Source organism: Xiphophorus couchianus, chromosome 13 (genome assembly GCF_001444195.1).
Source record: "Xiphophorus couchianus chromosome 13, X_couchianus-1.0, whole genome shotgun sequence".
NCBI lineage: Eukaryota > Metazoa > Chordata > Actinopteri > Cyprinodontiformes > Poeciliidae > Xiphophorus > Xiphophorus couchianus.
Genome location: NC_040240.1, coordinates 12,347,268 through 12,368,577, shown reverse-complemented (window position 1 = coordinate 12,368,577; position 21,310 = coordinate 12,347,268). Strand labels below are relative to the sequence as shown.

At 38.3% G+C, this 21,310-nt stretch overlaps 2 protein-coding genes across 4 annotated transcripts in view; one reads left to right on the top strand and one right to left on the bottom strand.

Moving 5' to 3' along the window:
- The first annotated feature begins 37 nt into the window (after positions 1 to 37).
- Positions 38 to 19,894, top strand: cap2 (cyclase associated actin cytoskeleton regulatory protein 2). 2 transcript variants are annotated; one of them, XM_028036562.1, is made up of 14 exons: positions 38 to 263; positions 4,046 to 4,149; positions 4,226 to 4,353; positions 4,446 to 4,540; positions 6,496 to 6,573; positions 10,783 to 10,926; positions 11,818 to 11,903; positions 12,855 to 12,960; positions 16,359 to 16,551; positions 16,998 to 17,161; positions 17,249 to 17,372; positions 17,455 to 17,537; positions 18,083 to 18,226; positions 18,343 to 19,894. In XM_028036562.1, the coding sequence occupies exons 3-14, from the start codon at positions 4,236 to 4,238 to the stop codon at positions 18,424 to 18,426; spliced, it is 1,419 nt and encodes a 472-aa protein (XP_027892363.1). In that variant the 5' UTR covers positions 38 to 263; positions 4,046 to 4,149; positions 4,226 to 4,235; the 3' UTR covers positions 18,427 to 19,894. The 2 variants fall into 2 exon arrangements, with proteins under 2 accessions (XP_027892363.1, XP_027892362.1); XM_028036561.1 differs by lacking the exon at positions 4,046 to 4,149 and having other exon boundaries at positions 40 to 263.
- The window catches only part of aunip (aurora kinase A and ninein interacting protein), a 954,922-nt gene continuing 953,005 nt past the window's right edge, over positions 19,394 to 21,310 (bottom strand). For both annotated transcript variants that reach the window (XM_028036566.1, XM_028036567.1), the window contains exon 4: positions 19,394 to 20,984. In XM_028036566.1, the coding sequence (XP_027892367.1) occupies positions 20,020 to 20,984 (965 nt within the window). In that variant the 3' untranslated portion in view covers positions 19,394 to 20,019. The remainder of the gene's footprint in view (positions 20,985 to 21,310) is intronic.

The window sequence follows — 21,310 nt, the reverse complement described above, 5'->3', positions numbered from 1 at the left end:
CTTCAGAGGGGAAATTCACTGAGTCACAGTCCGGGTCTGGGTCTCTGAGGCTCTCAGGTTCACCGTGTTGCTTAATTAGGACATCCCGGAAGAGTGCGACCGGAGCTCCTGCTGCTGCTGCTGCTGCTGCTGCGCACAGCCGCGAGGGGAGGACGCACTGGACCGCATGGTGACGGCGCACAGCCCAGAACAAACCGGACGGAAATACTAACAAACCCAACTCAAGACGGCGGCAGAAACTTACTGAGGAGCAAAGGAGGGAGGTAAGATTTTTCTATAGGATGTTTTAGATAGATTTTATCCAGTGACAGGGAGGAGCAGAGGGGCTGGGGTCCTGCACTGGTGGGTGGAGATGTGCGCGTCCCTGAGCAAATGGGCAAACATCTTCACTGCTCCGTGTTTTCTCCCACTCCCCTGCGGTGTGGGTGTATTTTAATCATTATGGAGACCGTTATTTTCTTTTGTCATCATTTTTCTGGTCTCGCTGGGTGATTTGATGACACGACTAAGCGTTGAAAGTCAGGATCACCTTTTGTAATGTTACACCTTTACACACAACACAATAATAACACCGACGTGATTTCAAAGAATCAAATCTCAGTTAGGTTTGCATCAATCTGTGAGCTTCATTGTCTTATAAACTGAAGTTTATGATATTTCACAAATTGATGAGGAATAAATGAGCTGATGTGTGACTCAAAGAACAAAACACAGATTCAAAATAATTTTGCTTTTGAATTGTCTTCACAATAATTTCATACATTTGAAACTTTATTAATTGAATCTACTTTAGGTTTTTTTGCACATTTGTATGTTTTCTCTCTATGCAGGATTTTTTTCTGTGCCACCTATGAAATATTACGTGAATATTCTTCACCGCACATGTTCAGAATTTCATTTGTGATTTATTATTATTATTATATAGTTTATAGGCTTCAGGGTTTTAGCACAGATACAAGGTTTTCCTCCCTAGTTCAGCTGCTTATTGTCTCAGGGAGTGCAGCCCAGCACTCTGAGGCCTGAATTAAACTATCTTGCAGTGGGTCCATTGCAACAAACGGCAGGCTGTGGCCCAATATAGCCCCAAAGATCAGATACCAGGGCACAGGATCCACAAGCTGAGATCCTTCAGGACCATGTGTTGCTTTCCCAGCTGTTGATTTTTCCATCTTTACACTGTGGAGATGAAAACACACCTCTGAGAACAAGTGGAGGTTTAAAAACGTACCGCAAGAATAATAATAATGGAATCGAGTCGACTGCAACATTTTCTTATTTGCTTCATCATTTTTCTGGAACAAGAAGAAAAAAAAAAGCTGATTGTTGAAGGACTTCATTAGTATTGAAGGCCACATGAAAGCTAACAAAAGCACAACTGCAGGAGTCTTCATATCACCATGGAGAATTTGGCCGACTGAGAACAAGACCAGTTCAGATGCTGGATATTTTTTGCTTCCTGGATGTTTGTGCAAAGTTTGACCTGCAGTAGGAAACAGGAACAGAATCTGTACTTCATCCACTTTTTACACATTTTGTCAAATTACAACCACAAACATAATTTAATCACTCAATAGTGTACAATTTAAAGAAAAGGTTATATTTTAATATTTTTTGATCGATGATCACAGATTCTTAGTCGAAATTAGGCCCAGGCTTTGACTAGACCATACTAACACCAAAAAAGCATTCCTTCACAAAAAATATAACTCTGTGGCACAATCAAATGAATCTGTCAGTTCTATTGGATTCATAAAAACAGTCAAATAATCGGTCAAATGTAATCAAAGTATGTAATGTAATCCATTATGAGAGGCTTCTTGGCTAACTTCTGGCTGGTAGATGTTAAAAAGTTCTCTATTAGTAAATTATTCCAATAATATACTGCAAAAATACTGTGAAACGTGTTGAATTATTCCAATTTCTTTAAACATAGAGAGCCAGACTCTTGTGAACTGTTTTAAAACTGGTCAGAAGTTTTCTAAGCTTTCTTAAGGTCTGACTTTTCTTTAGTTTTCTCGTATTTTCTGTACAGTTCTTGTATCTGACCATGTCAATTATGCAGTATATGTTTTAAAAAAATAACAATAAAATGAATAGAGATCTACTCTGAAGTCCCATTAGTCGATGTGTGGGGCTGCATGATGCCACACTTGGTAGCACTGCAGCAAGAAGGTCCTGGGTTCAAAATATTATCTGAGGTCTTTCTGCATGGATTTTGCATATTCCGCGTGTGCATGCGAGGATTCTTTCTGGGTACTCCCACAGTCCAAAAACATGACTGTTAGGTGAATTGGCCTCTTTAAATTGTTGTTATGTGGGAATGAGTGTACATGGTTGTCTGTCCTGTTTGTCTCTGTGTTGCCCTCTGACCCTGCAAGGACAAGTGGATTTTAGAAAATGGATAAAAGATGAGTGTGATTAAATAAAACTATCTTCAGCTGATTAAATGCACCTATAAATAATTTGCTTTAGAGAAAGAAAAAATGATACAAAGCTCTAGCAGAAGAGCAGAGAGATTCACCATCTTTCAGATAATCATGTACTGCAGGGAAAACTTCATGCGTACATCGAAGGTATACATATCTACTGAAGCTGAAATTTTATTTGTTTCTGTCAAATTGTGGTTTTTATAATAGGTTAAGCTAACATGTCAAAAAAAAAAAGCACACAAGCTGTTTTTTTTACATGTTGCCATGTGACATATCCAACTTAAAATACGTTTTTGCTCTTTATGTACCTGTATAATTTATAGTTAACAGTTTGGCATAGAAAAAAAAGAAAAGAAAACCAGTAGTACACAGATCATAAATAAAAAAGATCTTTGGAAAGCCTTGTGAATTCATGTTTCCTACTTTGTGCTCAGTTTATAATACCCATCCTGAAAAATGTAGCCTTACATGTTGTGTGAAGTGGAGTTGAAATGAATTTGTTTCCCCTGGCTCCTTGTGTTTTCCTCAGTTTCCATCAGTAGTTGATGTAGTAATCCTAGCAGGAGCTCTCCAGGTCTCTGGAGTTCATGTTGTGGCCGCCCGCAAAGCAGAAATAACATCTGAGTCTCACGACAGGCATGTGTCACTGCTGGGCGACTTCTCAACGACCTGCATCAGGGCATGTTTGCTGCTCACGGTCCGTAATCATGAGCAGAAATTAACAAACAGGGGGCATTATTAAACCTGACACCAGTATACTCCTTTTGTGTGTTTTTAAAATTCTTTCTGTAAAGTAGATATATCACCATATTGTAATATGTGTTGAAGGTGGCAGGTGTCAGATTGGAGAGTGTGTGTTACCCAGCAGTCGTTTGCATAAACATGCAGTGGATAGCTGGATTGAATTCCTCTTTTGGCTGACTAATAAATATTGGAAGCAAGCCTGCATTGTCTCAGGATGAGCCGTACGGCTGGGCAGTGTTAAAACGGATTAGCTATGTTTTGTATAATAGTTCAGCTCTAAACTTAAGCAAAATATCTATTTTAGTAAATATGAAATGTAGTCAGTTTGAGATTTTAATAATAAACTCTCTACTTCAAGTTTTTATACATCTAAATACACACAGTCCCGTACTAATACATTTATAATCCTTAAATCTTGTTACATTTTGTCACAACCACAAACTTCAATATCACCTTCCTAAAATTATGGCCTAAATCTTCTTTTTTTTAACCTAAATATTTTTTGGAAAGAAAGAAACTGTGATTTTCTTTTGTGACAAAAATGATCTGGGTCATTATTTTAGAAAGTTGATGACCGATGCAAGTCATTGGGATTTTTTATTTCATTTCTTAGATCAACATGAAGTAGTTTGTAATTATAAAGTCGGGCTAGAAAAGCTTAAGTGGCTCAAGAACCATGTATAATTATCCTTCATCTTTACAATTATTCTCCATTTTGTGTCAGTCTATCAAATAAAATCCCAATTTTACATTTAACATGAATGAATATGAATATTTTCATTCATGTTCTCATTCTCATTTCGGTTTCTCACAGTCTTTTTAAGTCTTCTTGTCTCTTCAACTCAATTATATGATGGATTTGTGTGTTTAAGGTCAAAACCTGTGAACGCTGCATCAGGCCAAACAACTTAAACACCAACTGTCTTCATATTCAACAAGCTGCAGTTCCTACAATGAAGTCTTTGTGAAAATCAGAGTAAAAGCATAGTTTCAGAGCATCTTCTAGTGATGTCCAGGTCACTAAAATAACAAATTTCTGTTTTTGTTTCCAGGATTGTCACAATGGAGGATTTAATGCAGCGGTTGGAGCGGGCTGTGACTCGCATGGAGGAAATATCCGTCACGATGCAGGCGTCCAGCAACATGCTCAATGGGAACTGTGTCAATGGTGTAGATGGAGGTGGGTCGGTGCTTAAAAACATTTGCTGAAGTGTTTCCCTGCTGTTCTATAGCCAGAACGGGTAAACAGGATTTCTGTTTATGTGCTTTCAGGTCAGAGTGTGGAGGTCTTCGACGTTCTGCTGAAAGGTCCACTGTCAGATTATCTGAACTGCAGCAGAGCTATAGGAAGTGAAGTGGAGAAACATGTAAGTCACTTTATTTAAATAGGACAGGATAGACATAACCTTTGTTGTTTATAGTATAAGAATTTACTAACATGTAGCCTATAACATGAATTAAAAAGGAGCATAATTTAAAATAAAAAAATGTAATAAACGCTTGTAAATGGAGCAACACTTTCTATATGGCCTCAGAAAACAAAAGTGTTTTGACGTATATTTGAAATACAAAATATATGCAAAGAACCATCTGCATGTTCTGTCCATGTCATCAACGTTTGTCGGTTTCTGGAAGAGGAGTCGTCACGAGGAGCTGATCAGCCAATTACAAGCAGATTTTGGTGTAACTATGGCGAAAGTATGACAAAACAAACAATATTAGTAAAACATATTGTTTTACTAAGACATACTTTTTTATCAAAACAGTATGTTTTACTAAATGTGCATTCACTTTTTGCAGGACACATAATTGACTTTAGTCACAATAAAGCCTATTCAGAGCTCTCCCTTTTCTGTTGGTATGCAATTTTTAATCATTTGCAAAAGTTTTTGTAAAAATATTCTAAAATATTCTAAAGAAAATCCAAGAGAGTGTCTGGAGACAAAATTCAAAATATAAAAGTTTGCTTAGTCTTCACAGCTATCCTTTTTCTGGCACTGTCTTGGGATAGTTTTTAAAATAATTTTACTAAATATCTCATAATGGTTTTAATTGAAAACCATTTAGACATAAATGTACCACAAAATAAATAAATATATAATCAAATGTTGTAATAATTTATTTAAGACACTCAATGTGTCATTAAAGTAAAGCTTAACATTTAACTGAACACTTATTTATTTCATGGCACATTTAATTAACGATTTAATGATGTATTTATGTATTTAATTGTGTCCCTTTGACCTTACATAATAAATTAATAAACATACATTTGGTCAAGGTTTGCTTTTCTTCCTTTATGTTAGCTTGTGACAGTTTCTGTGTCGTTGCCTAGACAAGGCTGGAAATGAAAATTTTAACGGTTTTTAAAATACTCAGGTTTAAACAGCAGCTGCAGTTAAAACTGAGCTGAAAGAAGAAATCCTTTTTACTTCCTCATGGAAGAAAATGTATCTAAAGTGGTCTCATTAATGTGGAAGTGTTTATACACAGCATACAAGGAGTATTTGTTCAAATGTTAGGGAGGACCATGGAGGAAAGAATCTTTAATTAAAATCTTATTTTGGACCGCTTTACTAAAAGATTATCAAAGCGAATCAAGAAAAGAGTGACTCTAATCTAAGCAAATCATTGTTGGGTGAAGTGGAGTGGATTCAGTTCTCATTTCCCTGGACAGCAGCGTGTAAACAGTGAGGACTGCTCCTCTCCAGATCCCGCTCTTTGAAAGATACACACACGTCTGGACAGCTGAAGAGTCCTGAAGTGTTTGTGGGAGGTTTGTAGTGTTCACATTTCTGCACAGTGGCAACAATTTTCTTTTCTCTACAAAACCTATAGGAAGAAAAGCAGAACTTTGGCCCTACATTTTAACTTAAACTAGTGGAGGACTGTTTTCTTTTTAAGTCTGCAGATCTTAAAATCACGCAACACAACAGAGAGGGCTTCAGAACAGAGGAATGATAAATGCCTGTATTTGATCTGTTTCTTTTTTTTGTTTCTATTTCTGTGTCTCATCACTGGTCTGAGTGGAGGAGGGATCTGTGTATGAGTGTAACTGAGAACCCGAGGCAGGTTTTTTTGTTCTTTTTTTCTTTTTAGTTTTCAGAGCCCCTTATATGGAGAAAACCTCCCTGGTGGTTCCTCTGGCCCATGACTTGAGGCCTCAAACACACACAGGACTCACATGGCTGGAAATAACCCAATCTGTGTGGGTGTGTGTGCTGGCCGGTTTCACCATCACAATCTGGCAATGATACTGGCGATAGGTTGCCTAAAAATATGCTTTTAGTCAAAATCAGTGTTAATCTTTCCAATTTCGCAGGCCGAGATGGTGAATGAGGCGCTGCAGACTCAGAGAACGTTTCTTCAGATGGCTTCCACGCACCAGGAACCGGCACAGGTAAATCAGCACAATGTTTTCACACTAAAACATGCAATTATAAATACAGAGAAACTCTGAAAAAGGGCGGTGATCACTTTGGATGTTAATTAGCAAAGAAACAGTCTAGATTTGTCTGCAGAAATTATCATAGGGCAAGTTCCATATATGGGATTCATCAAATCTGTGCTGATCAGTCGATGTGGAAACAACATGATGTTAATAAATCTGTAAATCATGAATTACTGATAGCTTTAGTAGATTTTGTGTCCTCACCCACAGTATTTTGACAAACCAAAAGAGTCATAAAACTTAAAAACATATTCTTTTCTGACAAATAAAGTTCCTATTTATGTTTTTACAACATCTCATTATTTTATTCCTAACTGAAGTATTAAGCAACTCTGTTTTAAAGAAACTGTAAGAGGTTATTGATCCTCCAAATAAACATGGCTGCACAGATCAAAATAACACCACCATTTCTGTACTAACATCTTGTCAGGAAACCCAAACTAAGCTCCACCATGATGTTCAGGTGTGAGCAATGAAAAAAAAAACTCCCTGATGGAGAGCACCTGCAGTGTTATGGTTATGTAGCACCTGCAGCACCACTTTCTGTTTCACACAACTTCATGCTGCTGCATGCATTCAAAAGCGTGACGATTCCTCCTGATGAGGGCTGAGCAGGCCTGTGATTAGATCCTCCCTCAGCTTTCTACTGAAAGCAAAGTCAAACAAAACACCTTCAGCATGCATACCAATGATGCTGCAAATCCATGAAAGTTGATTCACCGAACGACAGGAAAATATTTCCATTTTCTCTGTAAGGCTCTGTAGGAAACAGCGGCAGTACGGTTCTCGAGAGCAGTAACTCGGTCCTGCGTGAGAGAGAATCTGAGCCCCCTGTCCTGTTTCCCCCAGCAGACCAGGCCCATCCAGAGGGATTATTCTGCTCTTTGACCAGGAAAACTGCTAATGCAACACATTCCCAAAATGCCAAACGGCAGAAGAAAAAGAGGGTTGTGACAGAAAGCTGCGTATGAAAGAAGTGATAGTGATATCATCCCTTTGGACTGTGCTGTTTGTGTGCTGTGTGCTGGTGTCAGAGGGTCCACCAGGAAGTGAGTACTTCCAACCTGTCAGGCCATTGGCTAAGAGGGAGAGAAAATAAAGCTTTCAGGCAGAGCCTGGAAAGCAAACAAGGAAGTTGTTTGGGTTACACGAAGAGAGGGCGGAAGAGACAGATGTTAGAGGAGAAATGACCACATTTATTTAGAGTTTCACTTCAGGCATGTAAAATCTCCCACTAAGTCTTTGACTTTTGAAAGATGCACCAGCTGTCTCTCCTGGTCATCCTGGCCTTCTTTTATGCCCCCTTTTCTTCAGCTCATGGAAGATGGTTGATTTTGTGTCTGGTAAAAGATTACTGTGTTTATTTATTGTCTTTATTAAATCTTGCCATATTAGCTACCTCCTTTTTGCTGGTTTATTTAATTGTTCCTTTATTGTTTTCTCTTTGATTGGTGTCATTTTTCTCCCCTGGTTTGTTTACTCCTCTAGTTCCTGTACAGTTCTCTGTATTTATCATTCACCTTCCCTCAGGTCGTCAGTTTTCTCCTCTTCACAGTTTTCTCCTGGTTCGCCTCTGCCTGCCTGTTTCTGTTTTCCACTGATTAATCCTCCTGGTTGCTTTGTAATTTTCACCTCTCCCTCAGTAAATATGTTCATCAGTTGTCGTTGTTCCTCCTGTTTAATTACCTGTTATTTTCCTTGTGATGTTTCAGTTTTTCCTGACGTTTCACTAACTACTCCTCTGCTTCAATTGACGAGACTTGAAAGCTAACATTCAGTGATTCTCTCCAATAAATCTTAGTTTAAACAGTAACATAAAGAATGGCGAAGTTTAGCATATTCCCTGGTAGAGACGTACTGAAAGACTTCAAGCGGAAAACTGCTGTGTGTAAGATAATAGAAATCCATGTAGCATTTTTCTTCTTTTTCATAATTATGCAATGCTTTGCATTGTTCTGTCATATAAATGTAAAAAAAAAAAAGTAGAATCTGTTTACAGATCTTTTAAAATTGAATAAGTCTAATTTCATAACACTTATAAAAATGTCCTATAAAATTAGACCCTGTTGGTGAGAAATTATGTTATTTTAATGAACTTTTAGTTTTCAGCAGGATTGGTTAAAAACTGGTGTTTTTTTAATACAATGGCATATTTTAGCTTAGAGGTGGAAGTAGCGATGCTTTCTGTGCACAGTCGACATTAAAACCTCCCAGATTCCCTGGGTAAAATCACAAACCACCCACTCTCAGAAATAAAACCTCCTCACCATACATTTATTTAGCTGTAGTATCCAGTGCAGCTGTAAAACAGTGATAAATAAATCTGGGCAATACCCCCTCTACTTTCTTTCACCCCCCTGTCTCTTTCAAACACGCACACACACATTTCGCAAAGTTCTGGCCTTTCTCTCCTGCGCTGCGCTGTTGTGCTCTCTGACTTTTTATGGACATGTTCTATATTTGAGCCTGTAGTCAGTGTGAGAGATAGAGAGTCTGAGTGAAACAGAGAAAAGAAGGCAAAGAAAGTAGCGTGACCTCAGGTTGGCCTGTTAACGTGATTGGGCTTGTTTTTACAAGTTGTGAGTCTAGAATGTTCACACACAGACAGACAGTTTACATCCCTGTAACAGGATGATCCCTATTCTGATCCAGTATTTGAATATTAAGATATACAGCTCAGATCATTTGCTTTATAGGCTCACTTTAATTGATAGTATGTATGTCTGCTTATTAATATATTTCTAATATTCTAACAGATATTTATGCTTTGATCTTAACCATTTCACCATAGCTCAGTTTTAGAATTGAGCCTCCATCCCAGTTTAAACTTGTCTGCAAGTTTTCTTTCCTCATATTGAAATGAAATGAACTTATAAAACACTTTTCAGAATCACAATCAAAATCAGCTTTATTGTTTTGATTGATTGTGTACACAGGCAAGGAATTTGACTTCAAAGTCAAGCGCTGACAGCGTACAGATATACATTATGAATATATGAACTTTAGATTAAATAAAATGGGGATCAATAGGAACTATATACACATATCTGTAGCCTTTGAAAGAAAAAAAGGATTGTGAAAGTGAAAATATGCATATTTTCTTTCACAGCCACTCAGGCTGTTCACTGTGTTAATCAGACAAACAGTCTGACAAAGAAACAGTTTCTGTGGCAGCTGTTTCTTTTGCAAATATCACTTTGTAGCACCAGCCTGAAGATAAAAGTCTGAACAGTTTGTGTCCAGGATGTGTGAGGTCTGCAGAGATTGTAACAGGCCTTTTCTGACCCTAGTTGATTCTCCCACATGTTGTGTGGATCTCTGCTGCTCTTGCACAGTTAAAATAAATTTCTGATTAATTATTTTCTCACCTCATACTTGTTAGTTTTTTATCTTGCTAAAATGGAAAAGCCACGTGTGATTGTAGTTTCACCTGACAATTTTCTCCTACTTTCTGTTAAGCATTTTGAACATCCAAGGGTTGTGAGTACCTTTACAAAATACTATTACATTATGACAAAAGTTGAGTGCCAAATACAGTTTGGAAGGAACATAGTTCTGGGAAGGAATTTACAAAGAGAAAAATTTACTCTGGCTTTTTCCACCTCGTCCAGTGTTTGTTTTTGTTGCTGTGCACTCAGACATGCAGGAAATTCTTAAAACTTGCTCACCGTGGTCAGTATTTCTTTGATTTCCATCACACAGAAGCTTCAAAGGATACTCTTTTAGTCTTTGGCTGCAGCGTATTAACAGTATATATTTCATACTGCTCTGGGTTCAGGGTGAGAGATGTTTGATTGGTAAACTGTAAACACTGGAGGAGCGGGACGCCTTACAAGGCCAGAGGGATCTCCCCATGGATGAAGGAATGTCGGAAAGAAAAGGAGCGATGGGGAAAGGTGGATAAGAGCCGGGAGGCACGCAAAGCTGAAGCTAAGATCTGGAAGATCCAGTGGAAAAAATGTCTTATAAAATTAGACCCTGTTCTGAGAGCATGTTTGGGGTTTACTGTGAGGACGGGCGGAGGAGGGCAGCTGAAAATCATCTGAAGCATTTCTGTAAACACTATCAGTCCCAATAGACTACACGTCGACGTCCTTCTGAATGTTTTCTTCCCCTTTTGCTGTTATTCTGTTCACTTCTCAATGTTTGCTTTTGCAGATGGAGCTCCAAGACCTCCTGAAGCCAATTTCCGATCACATCCAGGAGATCCAGAACTTCAGGGAGCGAAACCGAGGCAGCTCGCTCTTCAACCACCTGTCGGCCGTCAGCGAGAGCATTCCCGCCCTGGGCTGGGTGGCAGTGGTACGAAACGAGAATATAATAAAGTAAAATCTCATCAGGAGAGCTAGGGGTGGACAACATGAAGTTTGATCACAATATTTTATGGTACTATTGTCATAATGATAAAAGTGACAATAAGAACTACTTAGTGCAAATAGTTCTTATAGTGCAAAGCTCTGACTGCATGACAGCAATTATATCTCCACAAATACAAATATTGTTCTTGAAAAACGTCTTTAGGGCATCAGTCATATGTAGAAGTGTGATTTATGACACTAAATTACAAATAGTAAATGCATTTAATCATATTTTCAGATATATTAGCATTTATTGATAATTTCATAGAATAAACAGTGGAAACAAGTTTAAAATCAACAATTCCAACAATACAGGCAGATTGAGAGGTTTTAAACATCATTAATTAAAATTTATTATGACAACAATAAATTAAAATTAACATTGTGATAATAAACAATAAATGACACGATAAATGTCCACACTCACTGATAACTGTTAATGTGGATTTATGAAAATATGAAATAATTGTAAAAGAAAATAAAGTCTAGAGTTGAGATACATTTCAAAAGGCCTTATTTGCAGGGTTTCAGTTTCCCCTCAGTAGAAGGGCTTGGAAATGGTCTCAGCATTTCCAACTAAATATTATTTTTATCCAGATGACCGCTGCCTCTCTTTAGGACCTTAAAACTGACTCTGGTCTGTGTAAGTCGCTGTCATGAAGGGACCTTCCCCAAATTTATCAAAAACATACTGAACTTTCAAATATCAGCTTGAACGTCTCAGCTTTTACCCTCAAATGAAGACAAATCTTCAGTGGAGACGAGGTGTTTATATCTCTGCCAGGATGAGGAAAGACTTTCTCATGAGAGCGCATCTTTTCTGTTCCTGTCTCAGAGTCAGAAACCAGGTCAGTACGTGAAGGAAATGAACGATGCAGCCACCTTCTACACCAACAGAGTGCTAAAGGACTACAAGGAAACGTAAGTATGCTACAGAAGTATTGAGTAATGATGGTATTAAAACTACTTTCTGATTAGGACAGGACTTTATTGTGTTCTTTACTACTTTAAAAGGTTGGCGCATAAAGAGCAAGTGATCTTTGATCATCTTTAAATAGGATTTACATAAAAAGAAGGTTGATTTCTTTTGTCAAGTGAACCATTTCTGTGTTGGTTGGTCATTATTATCCCATCAAAAGACCCAACAGTAACCCATTCTCAGCTTTGGCAGACACCACCAGTTTTATGTAAAATGTCCTAGAGTTTCAAAGAGTTAATGAATCCCTTCACTCTAAAATATTTTCCACAGTCTTTTGGAGAGAAACAAACCCACAGGATTTGTCCTTGACTGTACCTAATGGGTCAATATAATATTGTTATGAGAACTTGTTAAACCCAAGATGCCATTCTTTGCTGTAGTTCTTGACCAGTGAGCATTAAAGGTTGTCTTATTATCCTTTTGTTTTGCTGCACCTGCTAACAATAATATAAGTCCCTTGTCCAGCTTTGTTTGTCATATGAGATGTTTTCTACTTTTTAATTGCTTCTCTGAGTGTAGATATGGGTAAATATGGGCAAATTGCTTTGTTATTGTAAACATTTTCTGACCTAAGAATGGTGCATTCTTTTGTTTTTCCATTTTTAAAAACTACATTAGACTTGTATATCACTTTTAGTAGGTAGGTAGATGAAGTTAGATGAGTTATTATTATTTTGTGGCATATTCACTTTCTGTAAAAGTGTTTTGTACAAAAATGTTTTAAAGCTACTTTCAATGATAATTCATTTCCAGCAATAGTTTCATAGATCTATGAGATCTGGTCCATTCCTAGTTGTTCCCTTATAGCTTACTTTTGCTCTAATCTTCCTCCTTCCTCCTGTTTTGACCGTCATGTTCGTCTCCTCTGTCCCACGCACTCTCTGTTCTCCCAGCGACAGACGTCATGTGGACTGGGTACACGCCTACCTGTCAATCTGGACTGAGATGCAGTCCTTCATCAAGCAGCACCACACCACAGGACTGGTGTGGAGCAAGACTGTGAGTCGGATTCTTTTCTAATTACAACAATCTGAATTAATTCTGTTGTCTTTTCCAACATGTGCTGCTAAGCAGAAGAAAATCACTGGTGTGTTATCTCAGCTGTGGATCTGCTCTGATATTTTTAAACTAGCTAGGTTTTCCTTTTTTTTTTTTTTTTTTTTTTTTGCAAACATTTCCATTTTTAGAGATAAAGCAGCAGGGTTACATAAACCACTGCAGAGAGCATGAATGAATGAATGAACTTCTCCTCAGTGGCTGCACATCACAGGTCTCTGCAGGGCTCTCAAAACACCAGCCACTCCCACACACACTCCTGGTTTTGGAAGTGCTTCTCAGGAACTCCTCAATAAATCCCAGAGATTATGATGGCAGGAAAATAAATCTTTTGAATTAATTTGACCTATTTTCAGCTCAGTACCTCATAAATATACTCAAATCTTTTTTTACATCTTCTCACTTTAAAACTGCAAATGTTAAGGAATTCTTGCAGATCACATGTAATGTACCAACACACACAGTGATGCATAATCTGAAGTGGAAGAAAAATAATACACGATTGTCTTAATTTCTTTAAAATAAAAGACAGAAAGGTGTGGTTTTCAAATTGTACTAGCCCCCCTTCACTCTGGTGTGCCTGAATAAAATAAACTTCAACAAACTTCCTTCTGAAATCACCAAATAAAGAGTCAGACTGTGTGTAATTTAATCGTAGTGAACAAAAAGGCACCAGGATGCTCCTCGGAAACATCAGGGATATTGTTGTGGAGAAGTTTAAAGCTGAGTTAGGTTAGAAAACAACATCCCAAGCTTTGACCATCTCACAGGGCTTTTTACTGCATCATCTTAAAATGAAAATAATCTGTTGGCAAGACAATCGAGCTGTAGAGTTGTGGATTCTACAAATCTGACGTTTGTAGAAAAGTGAGAACTGAGCTGATGGGGGCTGATGGGAAGATGGATGGAGCTAAATGCAGAACAATCCTGGAAGAAAACCTTTTAGAGGCTACAACTGAATGCATCAAATCATAGCTGTGAGTTGGAATGGTCCAGTCAAAGTTTAGACCTAAATGAAATTGAGTAACTGTGAAGAGACTTGAAAACTGCTCTTAAGACCAATACTAACATTCGGAATACAAAGAAGAATAGACAAAACATTCTGACTCCGGATGTGAACAAATGCTAGTGTTACAAGCAACTTGATTAGGGTTTACAATATATTAACACAGTGGAGTTAAAAAAAACCTTTAAATCCTTTTATTATTACCTTCCATTTTACAACTAATCACATTAACAATGTGTAGCAAACAATGAGGAGCATTTAACATTGTTCCCTCCCACTCATATTGAGACAGAGACAGACTTTCAATGTTTCTTCTACATTAAATGTTGAAAACTTACCCTTGTTCTCTGCCAGGGAGAGAGCGGCAGTGAATCCGATCATGTGATCTCATAACATGGCTAATGGATCGGTGAATGCATGCAAGTATCGGCCAATGCCAATATGAGATAAAAAGAGCATAAATATCGGCCCAAAATATCAGCTAGTCGATGTATCGGTCAACTTCTAATTTGAAACAACCGTCATATTTTGTTGAGGTTTTAAGATCTGTCTCCAGAATTTATAAAACTCTCCAACATGATGAAACTTCAGTCCAAGAAATTTCTTATGGCTCCTACTAAAACCACAATGTGTCTTTATTCCGCATGCATTTCTCTCTGGGCTAAGCAGCCTCAATAAACCCAGGTGCATCGCTGAGCTTTAGGGACAGCTGCGTCTCCATGTTTGCGCTAAAAATCATATTCTGCTACTTTAATGTGAGGATGAATATCTGTCTGATGCTGAACAACTGTGACCACATGTGCTCTCTGGACACGGAAACCTGAGAGCCTGCAGAGGCTGCTTGTGTCAGCTGCTGCTCCTGCTGTCAGACGACAGAGCTGGTGTGTGTGCGTGCACAAGCAGGGAAGTGTGCTGCTCCAACAGGTGGCCCTCAGGGTTTACGTGAATGGAGGATTTCTTCACAGAGGAACCTCGACAAAAGGGGCCTGTGTGCATTCGCTGCCTGTGCCGTAACCTAAACTGCAGGGCTGCTTGCTGTTCGACACAGCTGCCGTCTGCCGCTCATTTAAGGTTTAGTGACAGAACCATTCTCTCACATACAGACACATGCACGTACGGTCCGGCTGCAGCACAACGGGGCAAAGAAAAAGAGCCGGAGTTGGGGCTTAAAGTCTGAAATAAAAAACCACAGCAGCAAACTGTTCCAGCAAGTTAGTGCGCCTGTCAGTGCCACGCTTTTTACAACTTGAGTCAGTGAGCTGCCAAATATTTGTTCCAGCTGTCCTCTGTGGGCTTACTGATAACCAGGTTCTGGCCTGCAGTCTGTGTTAACTGTGCAGCGTAAGATAAATTAAGCCAGAAAGACTTTTACCTTTTTTCTCTCTGGTTCTATAGATCTATCAATAAGTTTATTGCTATGATTTAATGACTGGGTCTTTAAAATGACAGAAAATAGTAAAGGCAGACCTGAGAGCTACTTAACTGATGTGTGTTTGTGTTTTGTTTGTCCCTTTGTTTTGGTATTTTGGATCGCTTTTGTATTCTGATTCTATTTTATTTTTTCCACTCAGTCATCCGTACATGTTTGTACTTTGTATTGAAACTTTTAGCTTTTTCTTATACGCACCTTGAGTTTTGCTTTTTATTATTTTACTATTTATATTTATCCTTTTGTTTTCAGTGTTCATTTGCCCCTTTTCATTAGTCATTTTTCTTCAGCTTCCCTGCGTTCTGTTAATTGTACACACCTGGTTCCCCTGTGAATAATCGCCTCTTACATCCTGCCAGATCATTCCAACATAAGACATTACTTATGTCTTATGTTTTCTCACCTCTGTCTTTTGGTTTCTGTTTCTAAGATTTTTCCCCTTTCATGTCTCAGTTTTTTTATTAGCTAGTTTGGGATTATTTTTGTTTTTGCTCTTTGACCACCTGTTTTTCTCTTCAACTCTTTTTTCCTGGCTTAATAAATTTAGGCCAGATTTATTTGGTTGAATTGTTGAGTTTGAATTGTGCTGTATTTTGTGTCGCTCAGCTTTAAATTTTTCAGTTGAAAACCATGCCATTTGGGAGATAAAGAGTTATGATGAAGCATTTGTCCCATCAAGAACTCTTAGTTTGAATTCATCCATATAGGAGAATAATGAACAGGCGAATTTAGGTTTTACCGCTCTAACATCTTACAGCTTCAATTTAATTGAAGTCAGTATCGGTATTTCCTGTACAACACTCCCTCAAATGGACAATTTGAATACTACAGCTGCTGATTCTAAAACATGTTACAGCTTTAAGTTTTCCTCAACCACAATGCAAATCATTTCTTTTCTTCCCACAGGGTTCCATTGCTCCTGTGTCTCTCTTAGACTCGTCTCCGCCGTCCAGTGCTCCCTGTCCGCCGCCTCCCCCTCCTCCTCCTGGCCCTCCTCCGGTCTTCACTGATGAGGACTCCAAGCCTCAAACAGGCAGTGAATCACCTCAGCACTCAGCTTTGTTTGCCCAGCTCAACCAGGGCATGGACATCACTAAAGGTAAACCCAATACTGGCCTCAACTGACCAAAGATGTTCATTCAGAATCAGGTGTTTGATTTTTGTTCCAGTCCTTGTTCTAAAATGTATTCTTTGTCACATTCATTATTCTGCACAGTGGTTCTTTCAAGACCGTAGCTTGATGCTATACTTTTTTTGTCACTGCTTTTTCTTCCACTAATCTTTCTATCAATATCCTTTCATGTTGCACTCTGTAAACAACCAAACTCCTTAGTAATACCCTTGTTGGAGTGTCCTCCATATTGAGAGTGTCAATGAATGTCTGCTGGACACATTTCTGTAAGCTTAATATATTTATTTGAAAATATATTTTTTGAGAAACATATTAGCAAAAATAAAAATTAATCTATACACAAGTTTTGCTTTTTAAATTAAATGACTGGTGTGTAACATTTGATTTACTGAGATCTATTTGTACATGTCTAGGTCTGAAGCACGTCTCAGATGAGCAGAAGACTCATAAGAACCCCAACCTTCGTTCTCAAGCGTCACCGATTAAAACCAAAGATCCCCAGCATGAGAACGCTCCCAAAGCAGCAGCCCAGAAAAGACTCCCTCTGCTGGAGCTGGAGGGAAAAAAGTGGAGGGTGGTACGCAAAACTTAAGTTATTAATATTAACCCCCTTTAATGTGATTCATCATGTTCTCATGCGTACGCCTTGTCTTGTTTGTTGAAGGAAAACTTTGAGCAGAAACACGACTTGGTGATTGAGGAGACAGAGTTGAAACAGGTGGTGTACGTCTTTGGCTGCAACAACTCCACCCTGCAGGTCAAAGGCAAAATTAACTCCATCATCGTAGGTGAGCTGCCGAGACACAGAGCTATAATTATGCGCTCCTTCTAACAATTTCTCTAAGCTTGGTTTGTTTGGGCTTTCCCCAGATAATTGTAAAAAGCTCGGCCTGGTTTTTGAGAATGCTGTTGGGATAGTAGAAATCATCAACTCTAGAAGCATTCAGCTACAGGTTAGTAAAGATATACATAATCTGAACTATTACAGTGGCTCCTCAGATGATATCTGGCCAATTATCACCTTTCAATATATCCAGTTTAGCCCTGCCCTCCTAACCCTTGTTACTATATGGACTAAAAGAGACATAATTGAATAAACACCTAAATAAATATCTAAAAAACAGTGAACTTCTAAATGTGTGCATGTCTTAAAATACTGCTTAAATAGCTCAATAACAAATATAAATTAAATTTAAACAAACATATTTTTATGTATTTAATTATTTTTATTTTTAAGTTTTTCACAGCAAGATATCTTACATTTATTTAATCTTTCGTTACCAATCAAAGTTAATGAATAGATTTAAGACTGGTATAGCTAAAGGTGATTTAACTTACTGTCCAAACAAATGCCTTGTTTATTCATTCATGATATTATGATGTTTTGGGCCATCAAAATGTGCCAAAATTAACACTTGCACTGAACAGCGGTTAGTTTTTCAAGATGTTAAAACAAGCCAGTGTCCTGCCAGATGATTTTATTCCCTCCTCTCTGCAGGTGTTAGGAGTTGTTCCTACTATTTCTATCAACAAGACCGAGGGCTGCCAGGTCTACCTGAGCAAAGCCGCTCTGAACTGCAACATTGTCAGTGCCAAGAGCTCTGAGATGAACATCCTGATCCCAGCAGGAGACGATGACTATGTGAGTGAGAAAGCAGGAGGAAGGCTCCACACTCAGAGATAAGCACATCCGTTTGTGGGGACATTATGTTTTGCTGGTGAACTCAGCGGGATCTTTTTGATTTGCTTTCTTTGCAGAGGGAGTTTCCCGTCCCGGAGCAGTTCAAGACCGTTTGGGACGGCTCCAAGCTGGTGACAGAACCCACTGAGATTGCAGGATGAGATGCATGTCAGGAATCCCTTTTAAATGCGTTCACGCCCCCTTGAATGTTTTCACCTTTTGTAATGTTACTTACACAACCTTCATTGTATTTCATTAGGGTTTAATGTGACAGACCAGCAAAAGGTGGTGTGTAACTGTGAATGCTCGCAAATTCACCATATATGCAGGATACCTGTGTATCCAGTAGCCTTTCACTCCAATGCCATGAAGTAAACTTTAGTGCAAATAATTGCATTCATAACTCATATAACTAGAAAATAAAGTTGATCTGTGTGTAACAGAAACTCGGTATAAAGTCCAGACAGTGCAAAGAGCATCATGAAGGCAAATGAGCACAACTGACCAGTCACTGATAAGGTTTTGGAGTAGTTTTACGGCAGGTCTGAAACATGGTGGTGGCAGCATCATGCTGTGGGGATGATTCTCTCCGGCAGGGACAGATAAGGGTTTGTATAAAGTATGACATAAAAGAAAGGAGGTAAGATTAAATAGGTTTATACTTCTCCTTCATACTCCTTTTCAAACAAATAGCTCAAAAATGCATATTAAGGTACTTGAACTGTGGGTGAGAATATATTTGAAATAAATAAACAAACATCCATCTCTACAGTATAATGGTTTATGTGTTAAAATGGCATAGTCAAAGTCCAGACCTAATCTAGTTGAGAATTTCTGGCAATATTTGAACATTGTTGTTCACGGATGCTCAAAATGTGCAAAGGTGGTAGAGACTCACCCCAGTGGACTGGCAGATGAAACATTTTAAAATGTTTATTCATTTAAAACGGAAAGGTAAAACATGCATAATTATGCATTTCTTTATGTGCTGGTCTCTCACAAAACCCTAACGAAATATATTAAACTTCAAGGTATCCACAAAATTTGGAAGAGGTATGAACACTTTAGCAGGGTACAATAGATAGTGACTGCTAGGTTAACCTCTATAACTGTATTTGTGACTTTATCTTTTTTTTGGCACTTTTCAGCTGTTAAATCTTCCCACCCCACAGGTTGATCAGATTACACTGAAACAAACCTAGAACCCATCTGTTACATGTCTGTGCCATAGCAATAAAGGCATTTATATGAGACCATGTAGCTACTGAAAATTAAATCTTTAAATATAAAACTAACATTTTATACTTTCTCTGTTCTGGGTCGTTTATTCCTATTTTAGCATCTATTTTAGTTATGAGGTTTTTGCATTTATAGTTGCTGTAATCAGTAAAAGGATTGAGCTCAGACGGATGTAATACACTCAGATGTGCTGCTTTGCACTACAATTATGCCATTTGTCTGTAGTATAATTTAGCACTCGTTATGTCTTTGTACATCACTTTAATTTGTAATAAAATTAAGCACAGAGCACTAGCATAAGACAGATAGAAATATACATGAAACCAATGTTTAATTTACAATAAATGTATGTAATGCTTGTCATTTTTCAAATAAAGGAAATATCTCTCAGGTCTGACTTGCAAGAATGTTCTCTAGTAGAAGGAAAAATTCAGATGTGTGAAAAAATCCTGGTGAAAACTACAATAATAATAATTGCTCAATTAAACTTCCAGATTTGGACACAGAGGTGTTGTTTAGTGTTTGATCACCATGTTTCCCTGAGAGTCTTGGGTAAAGAGCATTTCATCGTCTTCATCCTCTTCCTCCTCCTCCTCCTCCTCCACAGGTTTGTAACTTCTCACCAGTCCAGGGCTCAGGTTACTCTGATCCTTGAGTGGGCTCCTGGTCTGGAGGCCTCGATGTGCTATCACCCTGAATCCCTCTGAGTCCTGAGTGAACAACGTGGCCAAACTGTCCTCGTCTGATTCCTTGCATTTCTGCTGTTTCTTAACAGGAAAGCTTCTTGGTTTTCTCCACAATGAGTCAAAATGCAATTCTTTCACCAGACTGCTCCCCGAGTGATCGGTTTGTTTTTGTGGTGGAGTGTTTTTCACCTCTTCCCACTTATGATTTGACCAAGTTCCAAGATGAGATAAAGAAATATATTTACTTGGAGACTTGGAGGAGATTAATCTGCTATTTTCTTTCCCGTCTTTGAAATGATAACAGTTTTCAGCAGGTTTCTGAGTTGATGTCTTTCCCTCCATATCTTTTAGATTTCCAAAGCTCTCTGAATTCTGAATATTGTTTATAAAATTTGACTCTGAGCTGCTGAAGTCCTCAGAGTATTCGCTAAAGGTGAACATAGGGTCCTGACTCCATGGCTGCGGAGCGATTTGACTGTCATTATCCAGAAGTGAGGTCTCAAGGAGCCTCCGCTTGCACTGAGGGGGTTGACACTCTGCAGATTTACCTTCTAGTGAAGCTGAATAGTGGGTTCTCTCATTGTGCCATGTAGTTGTGCTAGTCTCTCCCACATTTTCTTTTTCCAAATTATAATCCATACCGGCATCAGAGTCCAAATCCAAGTTTTCAGAACAATTTTCACGTGCTCGTTTTTTCACAGATGAAACGGTTGCGGGTCTGGTTGTGGTGGATGGTGACGAGGGCTGCCCTGGGTCCAGGCTTGGTGCTTCAGTGGAAGACATCTTGTGGAGAACTTTTGGAAGAAATCATTTTAAATATAAGTTATTCTAGTTATCACATTGCAGCTTTATTATCTTTATACTGATTTCTCCACAGGGTTCCCACCACATTTATCATTAGCAACATAAATTTCTAGAATCATTTGGCCTTTTTTTTGGCCAATTCTTAAAGTAAAAATTAAAGTTCTCTGACATTATGATCGATTTCTCAACAAAAATAGATGGAGGAAAGATGGAGAGACTGATGGACAAACTGCGTGGTGGTTAAATAGACGGATAAATTAAACATTAGGACAACTAAAGGCTAAGATGTAGAGAAACTGATATTTGCTTACTATGT